This window comes from Lissotriton helveticus, chromosome 12 (assembly GCF_964261635.1).
Source record: "Lissotriton helveticus chromosome 12, aLisHel1.1, whole genome shotgun sequence".
Classification (NCBI taxonomy): Eukaryota; Metazoa; Chordata; class Amphibia; order Caudata; family Salamandridae; genus Lissotriton; species Lissotriton helveticus.
In genome coordinates, this window is record NC_136073.1 from 19,957,947 (window position 1) to 19,975,083 (window position 17,137).

The 17,137-nt window shown below is 49.0% G+C and overlaps 1 protein-coding gene across 2 annotated transcripts in view; it reads left to right on the plus strand.

Annotated features, from left to right (window-relative positions):
• The window catches only part of OCEL1 (occludin/ELL domain containing 1), a 102,628-nt gene extending 89,216 nt beyond the window's left edge, over window positions 1–13,412 (plus strand). Inside the window, exons 5-8 of one of the 2 annotated variants that reach the window (XM_078671168.1) lie at window positions 9,537–9,587; window positions 10,122–11,494; window positions 11,856–12,591; window positions 12,643–13,412. In XM_078671168.1, coding sequence (XP_078527294.1) covers window positions 9,537–9,587; window positions 10,122–10,241 — 171 coding nt within the window. In that variant the 3' untranslated portion in view covers window positions 10,242–11,494; window positions 11,856–12,591; window positions 12,643–13,412. Of the gene's footprint in view, window positions 1–9,536; window positions 9,588–10,121; window positions 11,495–11,855 lie in introns of both variants that reach the window. The other variant, XM_078671167.1, reaches the window with a different exon arrangement.
• Window positions 13,413–17,137: the final 3,725 nt, after the last annotated feature.

Genomic DNA, 17,137 nt, shown 5'->3' on the forward strand with positions numbered 1-17,137 from the left:
CCGTGAGCAGATCTCGGCTCCCGATAAGGGGTGACGCCGATAGCTCGTGTGATCTGAGGCGCCTGACAGCAAGGACATCAGCGTTATCTGTCGGTCACCGGATTTCCTGCGAGTCAGCGGCGTCCGGCTCCTTACCCCGAAGGTATTGATTTTAATTAGTCTTATCTCTGCCGAGCACGGGCCGTTTAATCCACAGCCCCTTCGGCTCCGGGTGATGGACAGACTACTGTAAAGGGGCCGCAGCGACGCCGCGGGTCGAAGCCACCACAGGGTGGCACAGATTTAAAAAACATTGGGTGTCATGGTCTTTGTGTAATGAGTGGCTGCCGTCAAGCGCTTCCCGGTGAGCTGACGTTCGCTTAACTGACAGCATCATCGCCACAGCTGGCACCAATGGGTACTCTGGCGGTCTCAGCCGAGAAGCCATAGAATGAATGGGCATGGCGCGAGACCCGATCTCAAGACTGAATGAACTCAGTCAAGGATAGATAAGCATAGGACCGTTTTAGGCCTGGCTTTAACCAAGACCTTTTCCTTTTCACTTTACTAAATTTACATGTATGATATCATTTTTCTGGCTGTTAGCCCGCCCCGTTTATTCACTGATGTACGGTTTTGTCATTCACATTTTCCTTCAGCCCGCTACAGCATAAAACAGCATGGGGCAATGGGGCACCTAATTTACTATGCTTGCGCGCATTCTGCTCTTTCACATGGTGTTCCTCCACATGCAAAGCAGTTCCCGTCAGTGCCAGGAACTACCATAGCAAAGTGTGCTTTTTGAGACTATTTTTTCTTTTTTTCTTTTAGCTCCTGATTTTTTTTATGTTGTAAGGACCAAGCAGCTTCCCCCATGATAAAGTTTGGAAAAACCCTGAAAAAACGCCCGGCAGCCAAAACCAGACCTATTGGCTTTGCCAATGTTTTTTTTATCATGTTCCTGTGTAACCCTCTTAAAACCTTAGATCATAGGGAGCTTTCTAATGTATCTTCTGTGTCAGTCACATTAGGTATATTTTGGTGAGTTCTGAGCTCTTTGAGAAGTAAATACATTCCAGTGAGTTTCCAAAAAGTACCACAATACAGCGCTTGGAAACCATAGAACCCAGGAGAAAATATGTGAGAAGTAACCTGAAAACCAAGCACAGGCTCACTCAGTAGGGGCCAGTTGAAGATGTTTGTTCCCTTCTCGTAAATCTTTTGAAAGTCACGTCCATGGATAGAACCTTTTTTTACTCAATACCTTATGTGTATTACAAATATTGTCCTCTGGCTGCTTGTGCTGAAACTCGCTTGTGTGATGGAGGCCTGGGCCCCTGATGCCAGTGCAGTCCCTGTCCCGTGTGATGGAGGCCTGCACCGCTGCTGCCAGTGCTGCAATTGTTTTGTGTGTGAGAGAAGCTTGCACCTCTGCTGTCAGAGCTGTACCGTCCTGTGTGTGATGGAACCTTGCACCACTGCTGCACCTGTCCTGTATGTAAGGGAGACTTGCACTGCTACTGTCTGTGCTCTTCTTGTTGTGAGAGTGAGTGAAGCTTGCACCTCTGCTGCCTACGCTCTCCCTGCTGTGAGAGTGAGCAGGGCCGCACTGGGAACCCAAAGCAGACCTGGAAATTTTGTTTGACTGGGGAGGGCAAGCGTGAATCACTGCTGCTTAACAAAACCAGCGCCAGAAGTGCTGCTTTTGTTATTAAGGGCCGATACAGCAATATTGCTGCAAAACCGGGCCCCTATAACAAAACCAGCCCCCACCGCTCCAAAACCAGTTCCCACTCTTCCAGCCTCCCGGGCAAATGCCCAATGCCCGCTACGGCCAGTACAGCCCAGAGAGAGAGTGAGGCTTGCACCACTGCTGCCTGCACTGTACCTGTTTTGTGGCTAACGCACAAGTTACTACTTGTGTAACGATATATCTGTAAGAGACATTAGTTAGTGATAGATTCCTTACCCTAGAATATCCCCAGAAGTCAGACTGGATCCGGAAAGTTTTGCTAGCAGTATCCCTGCGCGTCAGTAGGTGGTGTCCTGCAGCTCTGCGTCCGTCGCTGGCGTTGTAAGCGCCGAGATGACGTCACAGAGACTACTTAGGCGCCACCCATGCGCGCTGACGTCAGTTCTGTACACGACTTTCCGCGCCAGGAACGCAGAGCCATGCAAGAAACTGACCACTGGTGCCAAGAAACTAGGGACCTGAAAGGGGATGACCTTAACCCTGGAAATCAGTTTGCAGGATGGGGAGGACGGGTGGGGCGGTAAGGAATCTATCACTAACTAATGTCTCTTACAGATATATCGTTACACAAGTAGTAACTTGTGCATCTGAAAGAGACATGTTACTGATAGATTCCTTACCTTAGAATAGATGCCCCAGCAATACCAACCCCGGTGATGGGTCTGCGAACAAGATTACACCGGAAAGTCACGGAGAACAGAACTTCCAAAGAAGCCATCCCTCCGGACTTGACTGTCAAGGCAGTAATGCTTGGTAAACGTGTGCAGCGAGGCCCATGTAGCTGCCTGACAAATATCCTGCAAGGGAACGCCGTGTCCCAAGGCAGTAGCGGCTGCCGTTGCCCTGGTAGAATGGGCACGCAGCCCCACATGAGGCTTCTTCTTAGCCAACACGTAATACGCTTTGATGCACAGAACGACCCACCGAGAGATGGTTTGTTTGTGCACAGCCCAACCTTTTTTGGCACCCACATAGCCAACAAAGAGCTGGTCATCCAGCCGGAACTGTTGTGTGCGCTACACATAAAACGAAGGATGAACTAACAGTCAATTAAACGTGCATGCGTATCGCATTGCTGGCAAAGAAAAAGGAGAACACTCTTTAGTTTAAAGTAAGATAATCATTCATCTTATTTTATGGTATGAATTCATGGTCAGTAGTATACAGTTATAAGCAGCACTGCATAAACTCAATTTGTGACAACCATATAAAACTTGGTGCTCTACAAAAGTGACTGTAGTGAGGGTGGCGACGCAAGTGAAGGGGTGAACAGCATGGACGGCGCACAGTGAACAAGGTGCAAACAATCTACAGTGGGTGGCTCAAATAATGTGACAAGGTGATATCACAGATTCAGGATTGCTTTTCAATATTTAAACAACATTAGAGAGGTACGCCTGTTAATGAGCTGTAAAGTCGACGGCGTTTCGTTCCACGTAAGTAAGGATCGTCATCAGGACTGGGTTGTCTAGCTTGGGGCGTGCTTGAGAGACGCTTGATTATTTATTATTTATTTAATGGTTTTATAAAGCGCGAAGTAACTCAAAGAGCATCCCAGCGCTAGCGTGCGATCTAAAGAGATCGTCAATTGGGGAATGAATCTGCACAGGGGCACGGTAGGGAAAGCTAGGTGGCCATGCGATTTCTGCCGATGACCAGCACGAGTCCTTTAAGATCAGCGTGCCGGCATAGGACAGCGTCCTATAGTCTGGAAAATTCAGGCTTGGTGTTGGCAGCTGGACTTGCTTCCACGTGAGGGGCTGACTTTTTGGAATGACCAGGCGGCTGTGTGAAGCGCGCCTGCATCAGCACGAGTCCTTTGGGATCTGTATGCTGGAGAGGGACTGAATCCTCGGGTTTGACGAGCTCGTCAAACCTGAGGATTCAAGCCTGAATTTTCCAGACTATAGGACGCTGTCCTATGCCGGCACGCTGATCTTAAAGGACTCGTGCTGGTCATCGGCAGAAATCGCACGGCCACCTAGCTTTCCCTACCGTGCCGCTGTGCAGATTCATTCCCCAATTGACGATCTCTTTAGATCGCACGCTATCAAGCGTCTCTCCAGCACGCCCCAAGCTAGACAACCCAGTCCTGATGACGATCCTTACTTACGTGGATCGAAACGCCGTCGACTTTACAGCTCATTAACCTTTTCTGTGCGACCGCGATTCCCCCTCCGGTGCTGGGCCCTAATAGAAACGGGCGTGGTCATGACGGAACGGTTCCGTCATGAGCACAGCTCAACCGTAGCTCATGACGGAACCGTTCCGTCATGAGCATGGAAAGGGTTAACAGGCGTACCTCTCTAATGTGGTTTAAATATTGAATAGCAATCCTGAATCTGTGATATCACCTTGTCACATGATTTGAGCCACCCACTGTAGATTGTTTGCACCTTGTTCACTGTGCGCCGTCCATGCTGTTCACCCCTTCACTTGCGTCGCCACCCTCACTACAGTCACTTATGTAGAGCACCAAGTTTTATATGGTTGTCACAAATTGAGTTTATGCAGTGCTGCTTATAACTGTATACTACTGACCATGAATTCATACCATAAAATAAGATGAATGATTATCTTACTTTAAACTAAAGAGTGTTCTCCTTTTTCTTTGCCAGCAATGCGATACGCATGCACGTTTAATTGACTGTTAGTTCATCCTATTAGGACATTGTTTTTGATTATAACTTTCATACCCAGTCCTAATTAGGTATATGGGTCACACTCCTGTAACTTTTACTACACATAAAACGAAAGCGCACGTTTTGGGTCCAGATGGTGGAGCCTCTCTTCCTCTTTGAAGGATGCGGAGGCAGAAAGAAGGTGGGCAAAGAGATGGTCTGCCCGATGTGGAATGGCGTGACAACCTTTGGCAGGAAAGAAGGACGGGTCCTTAGAATCACCTTGTCCGGATGAACAGAAAGGAAAGCAGGTTTTGAAGAAAGAGCCTGGAGCTTCTGGCAGAGGTGGTAGCTACCAGGAAAGCCGTCTTGAGAGTGAGAAGACGTAAAGGACAGTTATGAAGGGGCTCAAAGGGAGCGCACATCAGATCTGTCAAGACAAGATTCAAGTACCATTGAGGCATTATGAACGGCACGGGGGGAAACATGTGCGTAATGTCTTTCAGAAAACGGTTAACAACCAGAGACTTAAAAAGAGAAGGTTGATCAGGTAGCCTTAGAAAGGTGGAGATGGCATAAAGATAACCTTTGATAGTGCCCAGAGCAGAGCTCTGCTGGGCCAAAGAAAGAAGGAACAGAAGTACCTCAGAAAGAGGGGCAGAAAGTGGAACCACAGCTTTAGCTGCGCACCATGCCACAAACTTGTTCCACCTGCAGGCGTACACCGTTATAGTGGAGGGACACCTGGCTGCCAGAATGACATCACAGACTTCAGGGGGAAGATCGAAAGCCGTCAACTGTCAGCGCTCAATCTCCACGCATGGAGGTGGAGGCTGGACAGGTTCGGGTGGAGGACCGTCCCCTACTGCTGTGACAGAAGATCCTCCCGAAGAGGCAGTCGGATCGGGGGTTCGCTCGCCATGCTGAGTAGCTCGGGATACCAGTATCTTCGTGCCCAATCCGGAGCCACAAGGATGACTTGGGCCCGGTCACGCCGAATCTTCTTCAGCACTCTGGGCAGAAGTGGTATAGTCGGAAAGGCGTACAATAGACCGCAACTCCACTCGCGACGAAAAGCGTCGCCGAACGAGTGCCGACTTGGAAATTCCAATGCGCAGAACTGATGACATTGCGCATTTTCTTCGGTGGCAAATAGATCTAACCAAGGCTCTCCCCTTTGCAGAAAGAGACTTTGCATCACGTCCAAGTTCAGTTGCCATTCGTGATCCATCAAGCTCCGGCCGCTGAGTTCGTCCGCCCTGGCGTTCAGAGAACCTGCCAGGTGTTGAACCACCAAAGTAATGCCTTGATGTTCCAGCCATGCCCAGAGGCACAGAGCCTCCTGACATAAGGTCCAGGTCGCCACCCCGCCCTGTTCGTTGCAATACCACATGGCGGTGGTATTGTCCTTGAACACCTGCACCACACTTCCCCGGACAGAGGGAAGGAATGCCTTCAGTGCAAGTCAGATCGCCTGAAGCTCCAAAAGGTTGATATGGAGTCTGGGCTCCGCCGGAGACCAGAGGCCTCTGATCTCCGCCTCTCCCAAGTGGCCTCCCCGTCCCAGGAGGGACGCATCCATCACCACTGTGTTCTCCGGTTGGGAAAGGGAGAGGGACCTGCCATTGACCCAATCGTGATTCAATTGTCGTGCTGTGCCCTCCGAGATCTGGACATGATCGGACAGGTTGTCCTGATGCTGCGCCCAATGGAACTTCAGGTCCGACTGCGATGCCCGCATTTGCCATCTGGCATGTGTCAACAGCAGGATGTAGGAGGCCATCAGGCCCAGAAGCCGGAGGGTCATCCTGACGAAACCCGGGACAGAGGCTGAAAGATCGGAATCATAGCCTGAATATCCCGGACTCACTGTTCGGGAGGATAAACCTGAAACACCGTCGAATCCAGAACTGCTCCGATGAAGGGGAGCTTCTGAGAGGGACTCAGGTGTAACTTTGGCATGTTGATGGAGAACCCCAGCAAATGCAGGTGGTCAGCCGTAGTCTGAAGGTGGTTGACGACCGCCTGGGGCGAGCCCGCCTTCTACAACCAGTCGTCCAGGTAAGGGAAGACTGACACCCCTGACCTGTGCAGGTGAGCTGCAACCACCGACATCACCTTTGTGAACATCCAAGGGGCGCTGGAAAGGCCGAAGGGGAGCAAAGCAAACTGAAAATGCTCCTGGCCTACCGTGAACCACAGGCAACGCTGGTGGCCCAGCAGGACGGGGATGTGAAAAAATGCGTCCTGCAAGTCCAACACTGCCATCTAGTCTCCAAGATCGAGGGCAGCCAGGATCTGAGTCAGCATTTTGAATTTCTCTTTCCGGAGGAAGCGATTGACATTCCAGAGGTCCAAGATGGGGCGCAGGTCCCCCTTGTCCTTCTTGGGGACCAGAAAGTAGTGGGAATAACAACCACTCCCTACTTCTGCCCGGGAACGCACTTGATGACCCCTTGGCCAAGAGGGCCGTGACTTCCTGCTGGAGAAGCACCAAGTGATCCCCCTACATGCGGTGGCACTGAGGTGGCATGGCCGGAGGGAAGGACGGAAAGGGAAGGGAGGAACCCCCGCGGATGATCTACAACACCCACTTGACCGATGTGATATCGCGCCAGTGGGGGAGATGGTGGCGGATCCTGCCACCCACCGGCATGGGGTGCTCCACAAAGCTCAGATTAGGAAGGTTTGGAGGTAGAAGCAGCGGGCGGAGGTGGACTGCCCCCCACGCTGATTCCCAGACCTGCCCCTGTGGAAGCCCCGTCCGCGCTGAGGCTGGTTCTGCACAGGCTTGCTTGAGGGACGTGTCTGGGCGCCCCTGCTGTGGCCAAGAAACGAACGAAAACCAGGAGTGGCCGGACCCTGCGCAGAAAGACCTAAGGACTTGGCCGTGGCCTGCGAGTCCTTAAAATGCAAAGAGTGCACTGTCAGCCTTATCGCCAAACATGCGAGTGCCATCAAAGGGCATGTCCATGAGCCAGTACTGGACACCGGGCGAGAACCTAGTATAATGCAGCCAGGCGTGGCGACGCAGCACCACAGTCGTAGAAATCGCCCTGCCCAACAAGTCAACGGTGTCCAAAGCACACAGAATGGCAAACTTAGCCGCATCTTTACCCATAGCAACCGCTTGGGAACGAACAGCCTGAACCTCCTCAGACACTGTGGCAACACCTAAGCAACGGTATCCCACACTGTGTGGGAATAGCAGCCTAATAAGCAGGCGGTGTTCACCGACCGCAGCCCCAAGCTGGCCGAAGAGAACAACCGCTTACCGAACTGTTCCAGCTTCTTAGAGTCCTTATCCGGCGAAGCCGTGGGGAAGGCACTCTGCGGCATCGAGGCTTGAATGACCAGGCTCTCAGGAGTTGGATGAGTAGTGAGAAAGGCGGGGTCACCAGGCGCCGGGCAGTGACGCCTGGCGCCATTCTTATCCACAGGGGTCCTGTGGTCGGCCCCGACCAAGTGCCCAACAAGAGGTCGGTGAGGGCGTCATTGAAGGGAAGCAGCGGCTCTGACGAAGTAGACGCCATTTGGAGCACCTCAGTGAGGGGGTTAGTTTTGAGGGTCACCGTAGGAAGGTCGAGGTTGAGGACCTCCGCAGCCCAACAGAGCACCATCATGTAGGAAGCGCCCTCGTAGGCGGAGAAGAGGCAAACCCCGGGTCAGAAGAAACATCGAGGTTGCCTGCGTCCTCCAGATCGTCCACCCAATCCTGCTCAGAGTCACACTGACGGGCAAGAGGGTCCTTGGACCCCTCCCAATCATCCTCCATCTCTGTTGCAGGAGGAACTGGCTGCGGCGGCAGAGCCGGAGCCGGAGAAGGGACATACGGCGTCGGAAACAGCGCCGTGAATGGCGCCGGCCGCAGTCGGCGCCGTGTCCCAAAGCGGATCCCAGACAGGAACAAAATGGTCCTGGAACCAGGGCAAGGGTGGAACGAACGGCACCCACTGCGGCACCAGTGGCGGAGCCGAGGGCGGCGCCGGAGCTGCAGCGTCGGACCCCGTGGCGCCAGGGCCAGAGCCAACGGCGTAGGATCCTGTGGCGCCGAAGTTGTATCCACCGGCAGGCCAACAGGATCTGTACACAGGACCGCGGGGCCCGAATGCGCGCTGGCGGGAGCCCGAGGCCTAAAAAGGCGGTCCATTGTGGCAAGAAACTCTTGCACCTGTTCGGGAGTCGCTGACGGACCAGGAAAGGTGGGTAGGCCGCGGGACTCCCATGCTCCAAGGGAGCCGCAGGGGCAGAACCCCTGTCCCCTTCATCCGAGGACCGATGGAGGGACGTCGGAGAGTGAACACGCTTCTTTGACTTGTTTTTATGTCGTCGCTTACCAAAATCCAAGGGCGAAGACTTGGAGCCCGAGGAGCGGCGACTGCGGATGCGGGAGCGGTCCCTGGACCCAGAGCGGCGCCGGGACAAGTGCCTGGCCTCCAGCAGTTTCCTGCGGCGCTCCCTCAAGGCCTTCGGGCCATAGCTTGACAGTCCCGGCAGTCGTGGTCGGTCTCCAGGCAGTAGAGGCAAACATCATGGGGGGCCGACATATTGCGACGGCAGGCCCCACAGGAGAAAAAAGGGGAGAGACAAAAGTCTCAAAAGAGTAGTTAAAAAATTACTAAGGTACGTGCTCTATCCGGATCTGTGCTTGCTGGCGAGGAAAAAGAAAGAACTGACGTCCGCGTGCATGGGTGGTGCCGAAGTAGTCTCTGTGATGTCATCTCAGCGCTTACGACGCCAGCGACTGACGCGGAGCTTCAGGACGTCAGCTATAGACGTGCAGGGGTACTGCTAGCAAAACTTTCCGGATCTAGTCTGACGCCTGGGGATATTCTAAGGTAAGAAATCTACCACTATCGTGTCTCTGTCAGATAGAAGCGTATTCCTGCTGTATGTACTGCAGTTGGCCTGTGCATGAAGGAAGCTTGCACTGCTTATTCTGTAATAGATTGAAGGTTGCTTTGATGGTCCTGTATTGCACCTGTTCTGTGAGTGAAGCTTGCACTGCTGATGCCTGCGCTGTACTTATTTTGTGCACGAGAAGTTAGCATTTCTGCACAACATATCTTACCTGTCCCACAAAAAGTATACTGCCTCTTACCCGCAAAACCTGTGTATTCAAGTAAATTAAAGACCTCATGCTTAAACAGTCACATGACTGGGATGTCCTTTACACCCCACAGGAGAACGCCAGGATCAACCAAGTCTTATTGGATTTGGAGAGGAGAAAAAATGTAAGTACAGAGTGCTGGCGACAGGAGAGGCGTGTGTGGGGGAGGGGAGAGGGGAGGGAGCTTGGATGTTGTAGTTTTCTTTTTTTTATCATTAAACTAATAAACCACCCTTGAAATGTTATGTAGATGAACAGAGTGAAATAGTTATTCTTAACTTTTTGACATTTGTGTCATTGAATCACTTTTGGTATCCAGGGACCCTCCCACCTAAAAAAATTCTATGATTTGAACCTCAAAACAATACACACAAATACGTTAATAAGTATACATCACACAGCGTCTGTGCGATGCAAACAGGGAAATAAATATGACTACTAAAAGTTATGTTTAGAAAATGACTGGTGTACTGTAGCATCTACCCGTGTGCCCCTCTTCGCATGCTTTAAGGTGCAGGACTTAATAATATGGAAGGGCCAGTCTTTAACGCTTGTGCTAAAAAGTGAGGCAGGTGTTTGTGATGATGCCACCAAAGCACTTTGCATCTATATTTTCCTACTAAAATGAGGTTGATGTCTCAGAATCTTCTCCCCACAGGATCCTGCCTTCCTGGAGAAGAAGGACCGCTGCGACTACCTGAAGGCGAAGCTCTCGCACATCAAGAAGCAGATCCAGGGATACGACCAGGCATCAAACAAGGGATCAGTGTACTTCTGAGCCAGCTACACTCGGCCTGCAACTTTTTTGTTTTTTTTAATGTTTTATATAGCGCAACTTCGACCCAAAGGTATAAGAGCGCTTTACATGAGCACCAGTTGCATTAAAGACGGACACGTTCATTTTGTTAGGCACAGGGAGATTATGTGACTTGCCCAGAAACACAGGATGTTATGCGTCCCTGCCAAGACTCAACACCGGATCCCCAGCATTGAAGTCGACTGCTCTAGCCTTTAGGTCACATGGGGTTGTTGGTGTAGACGAACTTACGACAGCTACTCCAGGTGTTTGACTGGACATTAAACAAGGGTCATAGTCATTTTGAGCCACTACAACAGGAATATTTCTGTTTTCAAACAAGGAACCAGTGTACTTCTGAGTCAGGCATACCAGTTCTATGACTGGACACCAAACAAGGTGTTGATGTACCTCTGAGCTGGATACACCAGGTCTAGCACTTGATAACAAACAAGGGGTTGGCGTACTTCTCAGCCAGCTTCACCAGGTCTAACTTGAGCCTCAAATGAGGAGTTACAGTGCACTTCTGAGCTGGTTACACCAGGTCTGCACCTGAATACCAAATATCGGGTTGGTGTATCTGTGAACTGGGTACACCAGGTCTACCACAGGACATCAATCAAGGGATTGTGTACTTTTGAGCTGGCTACAGCAGGCCTATGATTGGACTTCAACCAAGGGATCACTGTAGTTCTGAGCCGTCCACACTGGGACTTCTGTTGGACATCAAAAAGGGGTTAGTGTACTTCTGAGCCAACACCAGGACTAAGCCTGGGATGCCAAGCATGGGATAAATGTACTTGTGAGCCCGCTACACCAGGTCCATGCCTGGACATCAATCAAGAGTCATTGTAAATTTGATCTGGCTACACCTGCACTTCCACTGGACACCAAATCATGGGTTGGAGTACTTCTGAGAAGTTACACCAGGACTACTTCCGCACATCAAGCAACGGTCTGACAAGGCAACCCCACGACTAACACTGAACATCAAACAACAGTTTGGTTTACTTCTCAGTCAGCTACACCAGAACTACTACTGAACACCAAACAACAGTTTGGTGTACTTTTGAGAAGGATACAGCAGAACATGAACATCAATTTGGTATATGTCTGAGTCAGCTACCCCAAGACTAACACTGAACATCTAGCAAAGGTTTGGTGTAATTCTGAGAAGTCTACACCAGGGCTACTACTGAACGTCAAACAGCAGTTTGATCTACTTCTGAGAAGGCGTCACCGGGAATATGAGTGGGCACCATAGAATTAGTCCATGTATGTTTGAAGATGACCGAAGGACAATGGCCAAACATCAAAGTATGGAAATGTTTTTTTTTGGGAACCGGTTAAACCAGTTGTATGAACTCAGTCTTAGTAAATAAGCTGGATACTTCTCAGCTGGCTACACCGAATCGTGACTGGAGGGGTCTGTATGTTTCAGAACAAATGCTATAGGAAGGGAACGTCTGGACCAGAGCTTCGGCATCACCAGATCCATAACAGCTAGAGTGCTCGGTAGAGACCACAAACACACCAGCAGCAATCACTTGTCAGCAGGACTGTATAACACCCGAAGAGAGCACTCATCAGGAGGAGTGACCCACACCAGAAGAGACCATTCGTGAGCAGGACAGATGCCTCATCGGCAAGACCATTCCACACCAGAGTCCTATCTCATCAGCAGGACTAATCCACACCAGCAGAGATTCATTCACTGGCAGACTGATGCATGCCAGCAGAGGTCATTCACTGCAGGACTGATACACACTGGGGGAGACACCTCTTCGGAGGGATTGAGCCGCTCCAGGAAAGACAACTCATGAGAAGGGTTGATCCCCACCTGCAGAGATAACTCATTGACAGGACTGATCAACACAAGAAGAGATCATTTACAGCTAGATTCATCAAGCCGAAAACAGGCCAGATTCTGCGAATCTGGCCCTTTGCGAGTGCAATTTTTGCATTTGGGTTCATCATCCCAAATGCAAAAATCTCTAATTGCGAAATCGCATATTTGCGAGGAATTGCATTTAAGGAATCTCTATTTGAGATTCCTTAAATGCAATTCATTAACCATTTTCTATTTGCGAAATCGCTATTTCTGGCCGCTATTTACCACGAAGTCAGACTTCGTGGTAAATAGCGAAAACTCAGAAAAATGCACTTTAGTGCATTTTTCTGAGTGGTATGTTATACACACACATGTCCTTTGGACATGTGTGTGCGCAACATCTGGCTACATTTGCTTTTCAGGGGTGCTACAGAGTGTCCTTTGGACACCCCTGGCACCCTTGAAATCGCATCCTTACTTGCGTTTAGCAAATTGCTAATCGCAAATAAGGAATAACTCCCCATTCATTCCTATGGGCCTATAGGCCCATAGGAATGAATGGGGAGTTATTCCTTATTTGCGATTAGCAATCTGCTAATCTGCCAATCTGCTAATCGCAAATAAGGAAGATGTAGGAATCGCAATTTGTTTTGCAATTCCTACATGAATCCCTTTTTGCAAGTCCTTAATAGCGATTCCTTATGAATCGCTATTACAGATTCGCAAAACGGGACTTTGATGAATCTAGCTGTTAATGGCAGGACTGATTCCAGTCAGCAGGGGTCATTGGTTGGCAGCACAAAGACCGCTGTCACACCACGACTAATCCCTTGGAGGCATCCAGATATGACCAGACAGGGTGGGGGACGTCATGGGGGTGGGGTGCCTATAGCACCATATACCTTTTTATGTGTCCTTGGACAGGCCCGAAACTCTCCAATGTGCCCAGCGGGAACCCTCCTGGCTGGGGGTGTTTTTAAGTGAAGGACTGAATAAGTAATCAGTTTGTTGGCAAAACCTCTCTCATTCGCAGGTTCTGAGTGTGTTTAGGAATGCAGTTCCATCTCTGTTTCAAATATTTGGCCGGGTGCCAATCGCAGAGGTTCAATGAGTCTTTAAAATGATGTATTTTTGTCTGTCATGTGAATCAAGCCAGAAACTCACCGCAGGAGCTAAGAATGCAAGTTTGAAGTGCTTGGCCCAGACTGTCTGATTTAACCTGCATCCAATCAGAGCAAAGTTTGCTTTTCTTCAATTCTAAGAGTGGTTTTTTTCCATTGACAAAAACGTGGAGGTTAACCTAATAAACCCTACCTAATATTCATTTTACAGATTCATCCCTTGATAGTTTGGGGTATATCACAATATCTTTGTGAAAAAGGTTCTACTATGTAACAGCACTGTTTCAGGTTGGGTGGGGAGGGTCAAATGGATAACTGTGTTCCAGTGTTTTGTCGAGGAGACACCACTGCCTATATATTCTTTCAGTGCTAATATTAAGAAATAGAAGGCGCCACAATATGAACCTCACATTGAAGTGCCCTGGGGCAGATCAGGCGTTTAAGGAGGACAATAAAGAGAGGGCTTGTAAAGAAGACCTAGAATTGAAATTATATATATTGACCCCCGCCCCCTGAGTCCCCTTTGGGATTTGATGCAAAGTCTTTGAGAAAATGACCCTCACTCAAGTTATTTGTTTATTTTTTATGGAATTAATAATGGCGGTCGAGGAACAGCAATGGTCCTATGAAGACCGGCACACTCCTTCTTCATCCATGTCACGAGAAGTGAAGACATATTTGCTGCAGCATTAGTTTGTCGACTGGATCTTCACTGGGAGGAGTTACGCAAACAAGATAATTAACTCCCCAGCACACGTCAAATTAAACAAATGGTCTCCCAGTTTTTACAACAGCAAACAAATAATAATGTATCACACAGTGAAACAGATGTAAATGTCTTGTGTTCTCTTTTTCAAGAGTTATTCATGTAGGCTTCAGAATCAGCTCTCAACAGCCAACACGTGTTTCGTCGGGTTTGGGGTGTTGTCCCGCAACTTCCTCAAGGCTATATACTCCAAGTAGTCATTCTTGATTTGTGGGGATACTTCCGGACCACAACGGGTTTCTGTATCTGAGCGGCGTGTCCCATGTAAAATCGTGTATATTTCTCTGTATCCCACTACGCTTCAGTGTGCAGGTTTCCCAAGTCCATATCTTCCTGTTAATCGACGTTCATGTTGTTCCCGAGTGCGGCAACAAAGCGGGGTTTTTGGGGGCGAGGGAGTAGGGTGGTGTAAAAAAGAAAAATACTCTTACCTCCTCGCCGCTGTGTTCCACGTCATCTCTTCTCAGCCGGACAGGAAGCAACCGGGCTCCCCAGAGCCACTCACAACGCTGCAATGCAGCATTGTGATTGGTCTGAGCGCCGTAGTTCGGCGCTCAGACAGGGACTGGGGGCCTGGGCATGTTCTCCACGAACATGCTAAGTGCGCATGAATGTTTGGCCGGCCCGAGGCGTCCGGTCAGAGCGTCATGCATGCTTCAGTGTGCCCACCCCTCCTCCCCTGCCCTGCGAGCAGAGCAGTCGCGCCCGCCTCCATGCTGCCGCAGCAGGAACATATAAGATGATAATAACATCAAGTTACAATCATTTTATTTTTCCTTTCTTTCACTGCTGCTAGGCAGTGGGGCGACACTCCTCCGCCTTACTGGTACCCGGGGGGTTAAACATAGGATGTCTTTAATGTGAAGTCAGTGATTATTTCTTTGAGTGATATTTGAAGGTGCCTGGCGTTAAGTGGGTTGGAGCGGGGATCCAGTGTCTAGTGAAATTACTTTACATCATTGTAGTCTCTGTTCTATCTCTTGGATACGTCAGCAGTGGCTACTTTTACACTTTGAACTCCTCGTTCTGTGTTTCTTGCCATTTTGAAGAATTCTACAGGAGAAGTATTTCTCTCTCTCTCTCTCTTTCCTTAAGTGCAAAGATGGATTCAGAGTGTCTCACCCAAAACAAGCAGACAAATAAGTAGGATCGGAGGTCGAAGGGCTAAGTGTTAAATTGAGGGAAGGGGTTACGAGGGACTCTGTTGTAGATGAGTGTAAAAGCACCCATGCATACATACTTAAGGGCCAATTTACAACCCACTTGCACTGCCGGTATGCCCCTTTTCCCATATTAAAAGTGACGCACTGGCGGCGCAAGGGGCTTGTAAATAAGCCCTTACAATAAAAAATTTCCATATATAGATACATGCATACTTACAATATAAAAAACCCATGCATGCACACTATATAAAATCTCTATGCATACATACATACATGCATACTTTATAAAATACCCACACATACACACTATGAAAAATCTGCATGCATACATACATGCATACAATATAAAATACCCATACATACAACCTATATAACATCTTCATTCACACATACAATATAAAATCTCCATGCATACATACATACATGCATACAATATAAGATCCCCACACATACACACTATGAAAAATCTGCATGCATACAATATAAAATACACATACATACAACCTATATAACATCCCTCTTCATACATACAATATAAAATCTCCATGCATACATACATACATGCATACAATATAAGATCCCCATACATACACACTATGTAAAATCTCTATGCATACATACATACATGCATACAATATAAGATCCCCACACATACACACTATGAAAAATCTGCATGCATACAATATAAAATACACATACATACAACCTATATAACATCCCTCTTCATACATACAATATAAAATCTCCATGCATACATACATACATACATACAATATAAGATCCCCATACATACACACTATGTAAAATCTCCATGCATACATACATACATGCATTGTAGGAAAGTAGGATCTACTTTCAGGGTTACCCCCACTTTTTGCTGGGGTTATTCTTTTTTCTGAATAGTGTGACTGGGATCCTGCTAATCAGGACCCCAGTCACTGTGCTTCCTCCCTAAATTTGACAGTGGTAAGTACTTTGGTACCTTCCCAATTTGCTACTGGTGTACCCTTATACGTCCCTAGTATATGGTACTAAGGTACCCAGGGCTTAGGTACACCAGAGTTCTCCCATGGGTTGCAGCATGTTTTATGCCACCCATGGGAGTCCACTCAATCTGTGACTACAGGCCTGCCATTGCAGCCTGTGTAAGCTGGTGCTAGCACCACTTACAACAGATATGTTTCCTTATATCTGAGGTCACTGCACTTGAAACCTATGGCAGGCTCTACAGTCTTGAGGGCTGGGTGCTTGGTTACATGTGTGAGGGTGCTCTGCATGTGCAGGGCTCCACTACAAACTTCACAGTCGGTTCTCCATGCTTTGTAATTAAGGTCAGCCATTTAATACATACAAGACAAATATGAGATGTCTAACTATATATTGGCTGCACCAAAGCCAGTCAAGTTTGGTACCAAACATGTTGGAATCCTGCCCCAACACCGATTCCAGGGTTGGATGTAGGATCCCATTCACAGGGGGGCTACCCTAGCGTGCCTCCCTGTATTCCCGATACCAACCTTTCAGGGTCTAACAGCAAGTTGGTGCTGCAGCCGACAACAGACACGATTCTGCTCCACCTCCCAGACAGGATTTAGTGTTTTGGGCTCGGGTGGGGGCGCTTGCCAGCGCCACTAGACTGCTTTGAAGAGCACATTTGGTGCCCTCCTTGCATAGTCCAGTAGGAACCAGCCCCATGGCTCCAGCTCTGGTGCAAAACTGGACAAAGGACATGGGAGTTTCCTCCCCTTTGTCGAGCCCCTCCTCTGGGACGGATCCTTCAATTGTCAACCCTTTCCTTTGGATACTTAAGGGCTTACCTATGGGTGGCTCTTCAGATTCACCGTGGGACAAGATTCAAATCCGAAACCACTTCAACAGTCTGAGCACCTTGGACTTTGTCTGGAACCGAGACTGCATCGAGGAAGACTACTGCTGCTTCTGGTCTCTTTTTCCTGCTAGTTTTCTTTGTCATCTGTGCCTGTTCTCCATGCAGGTTT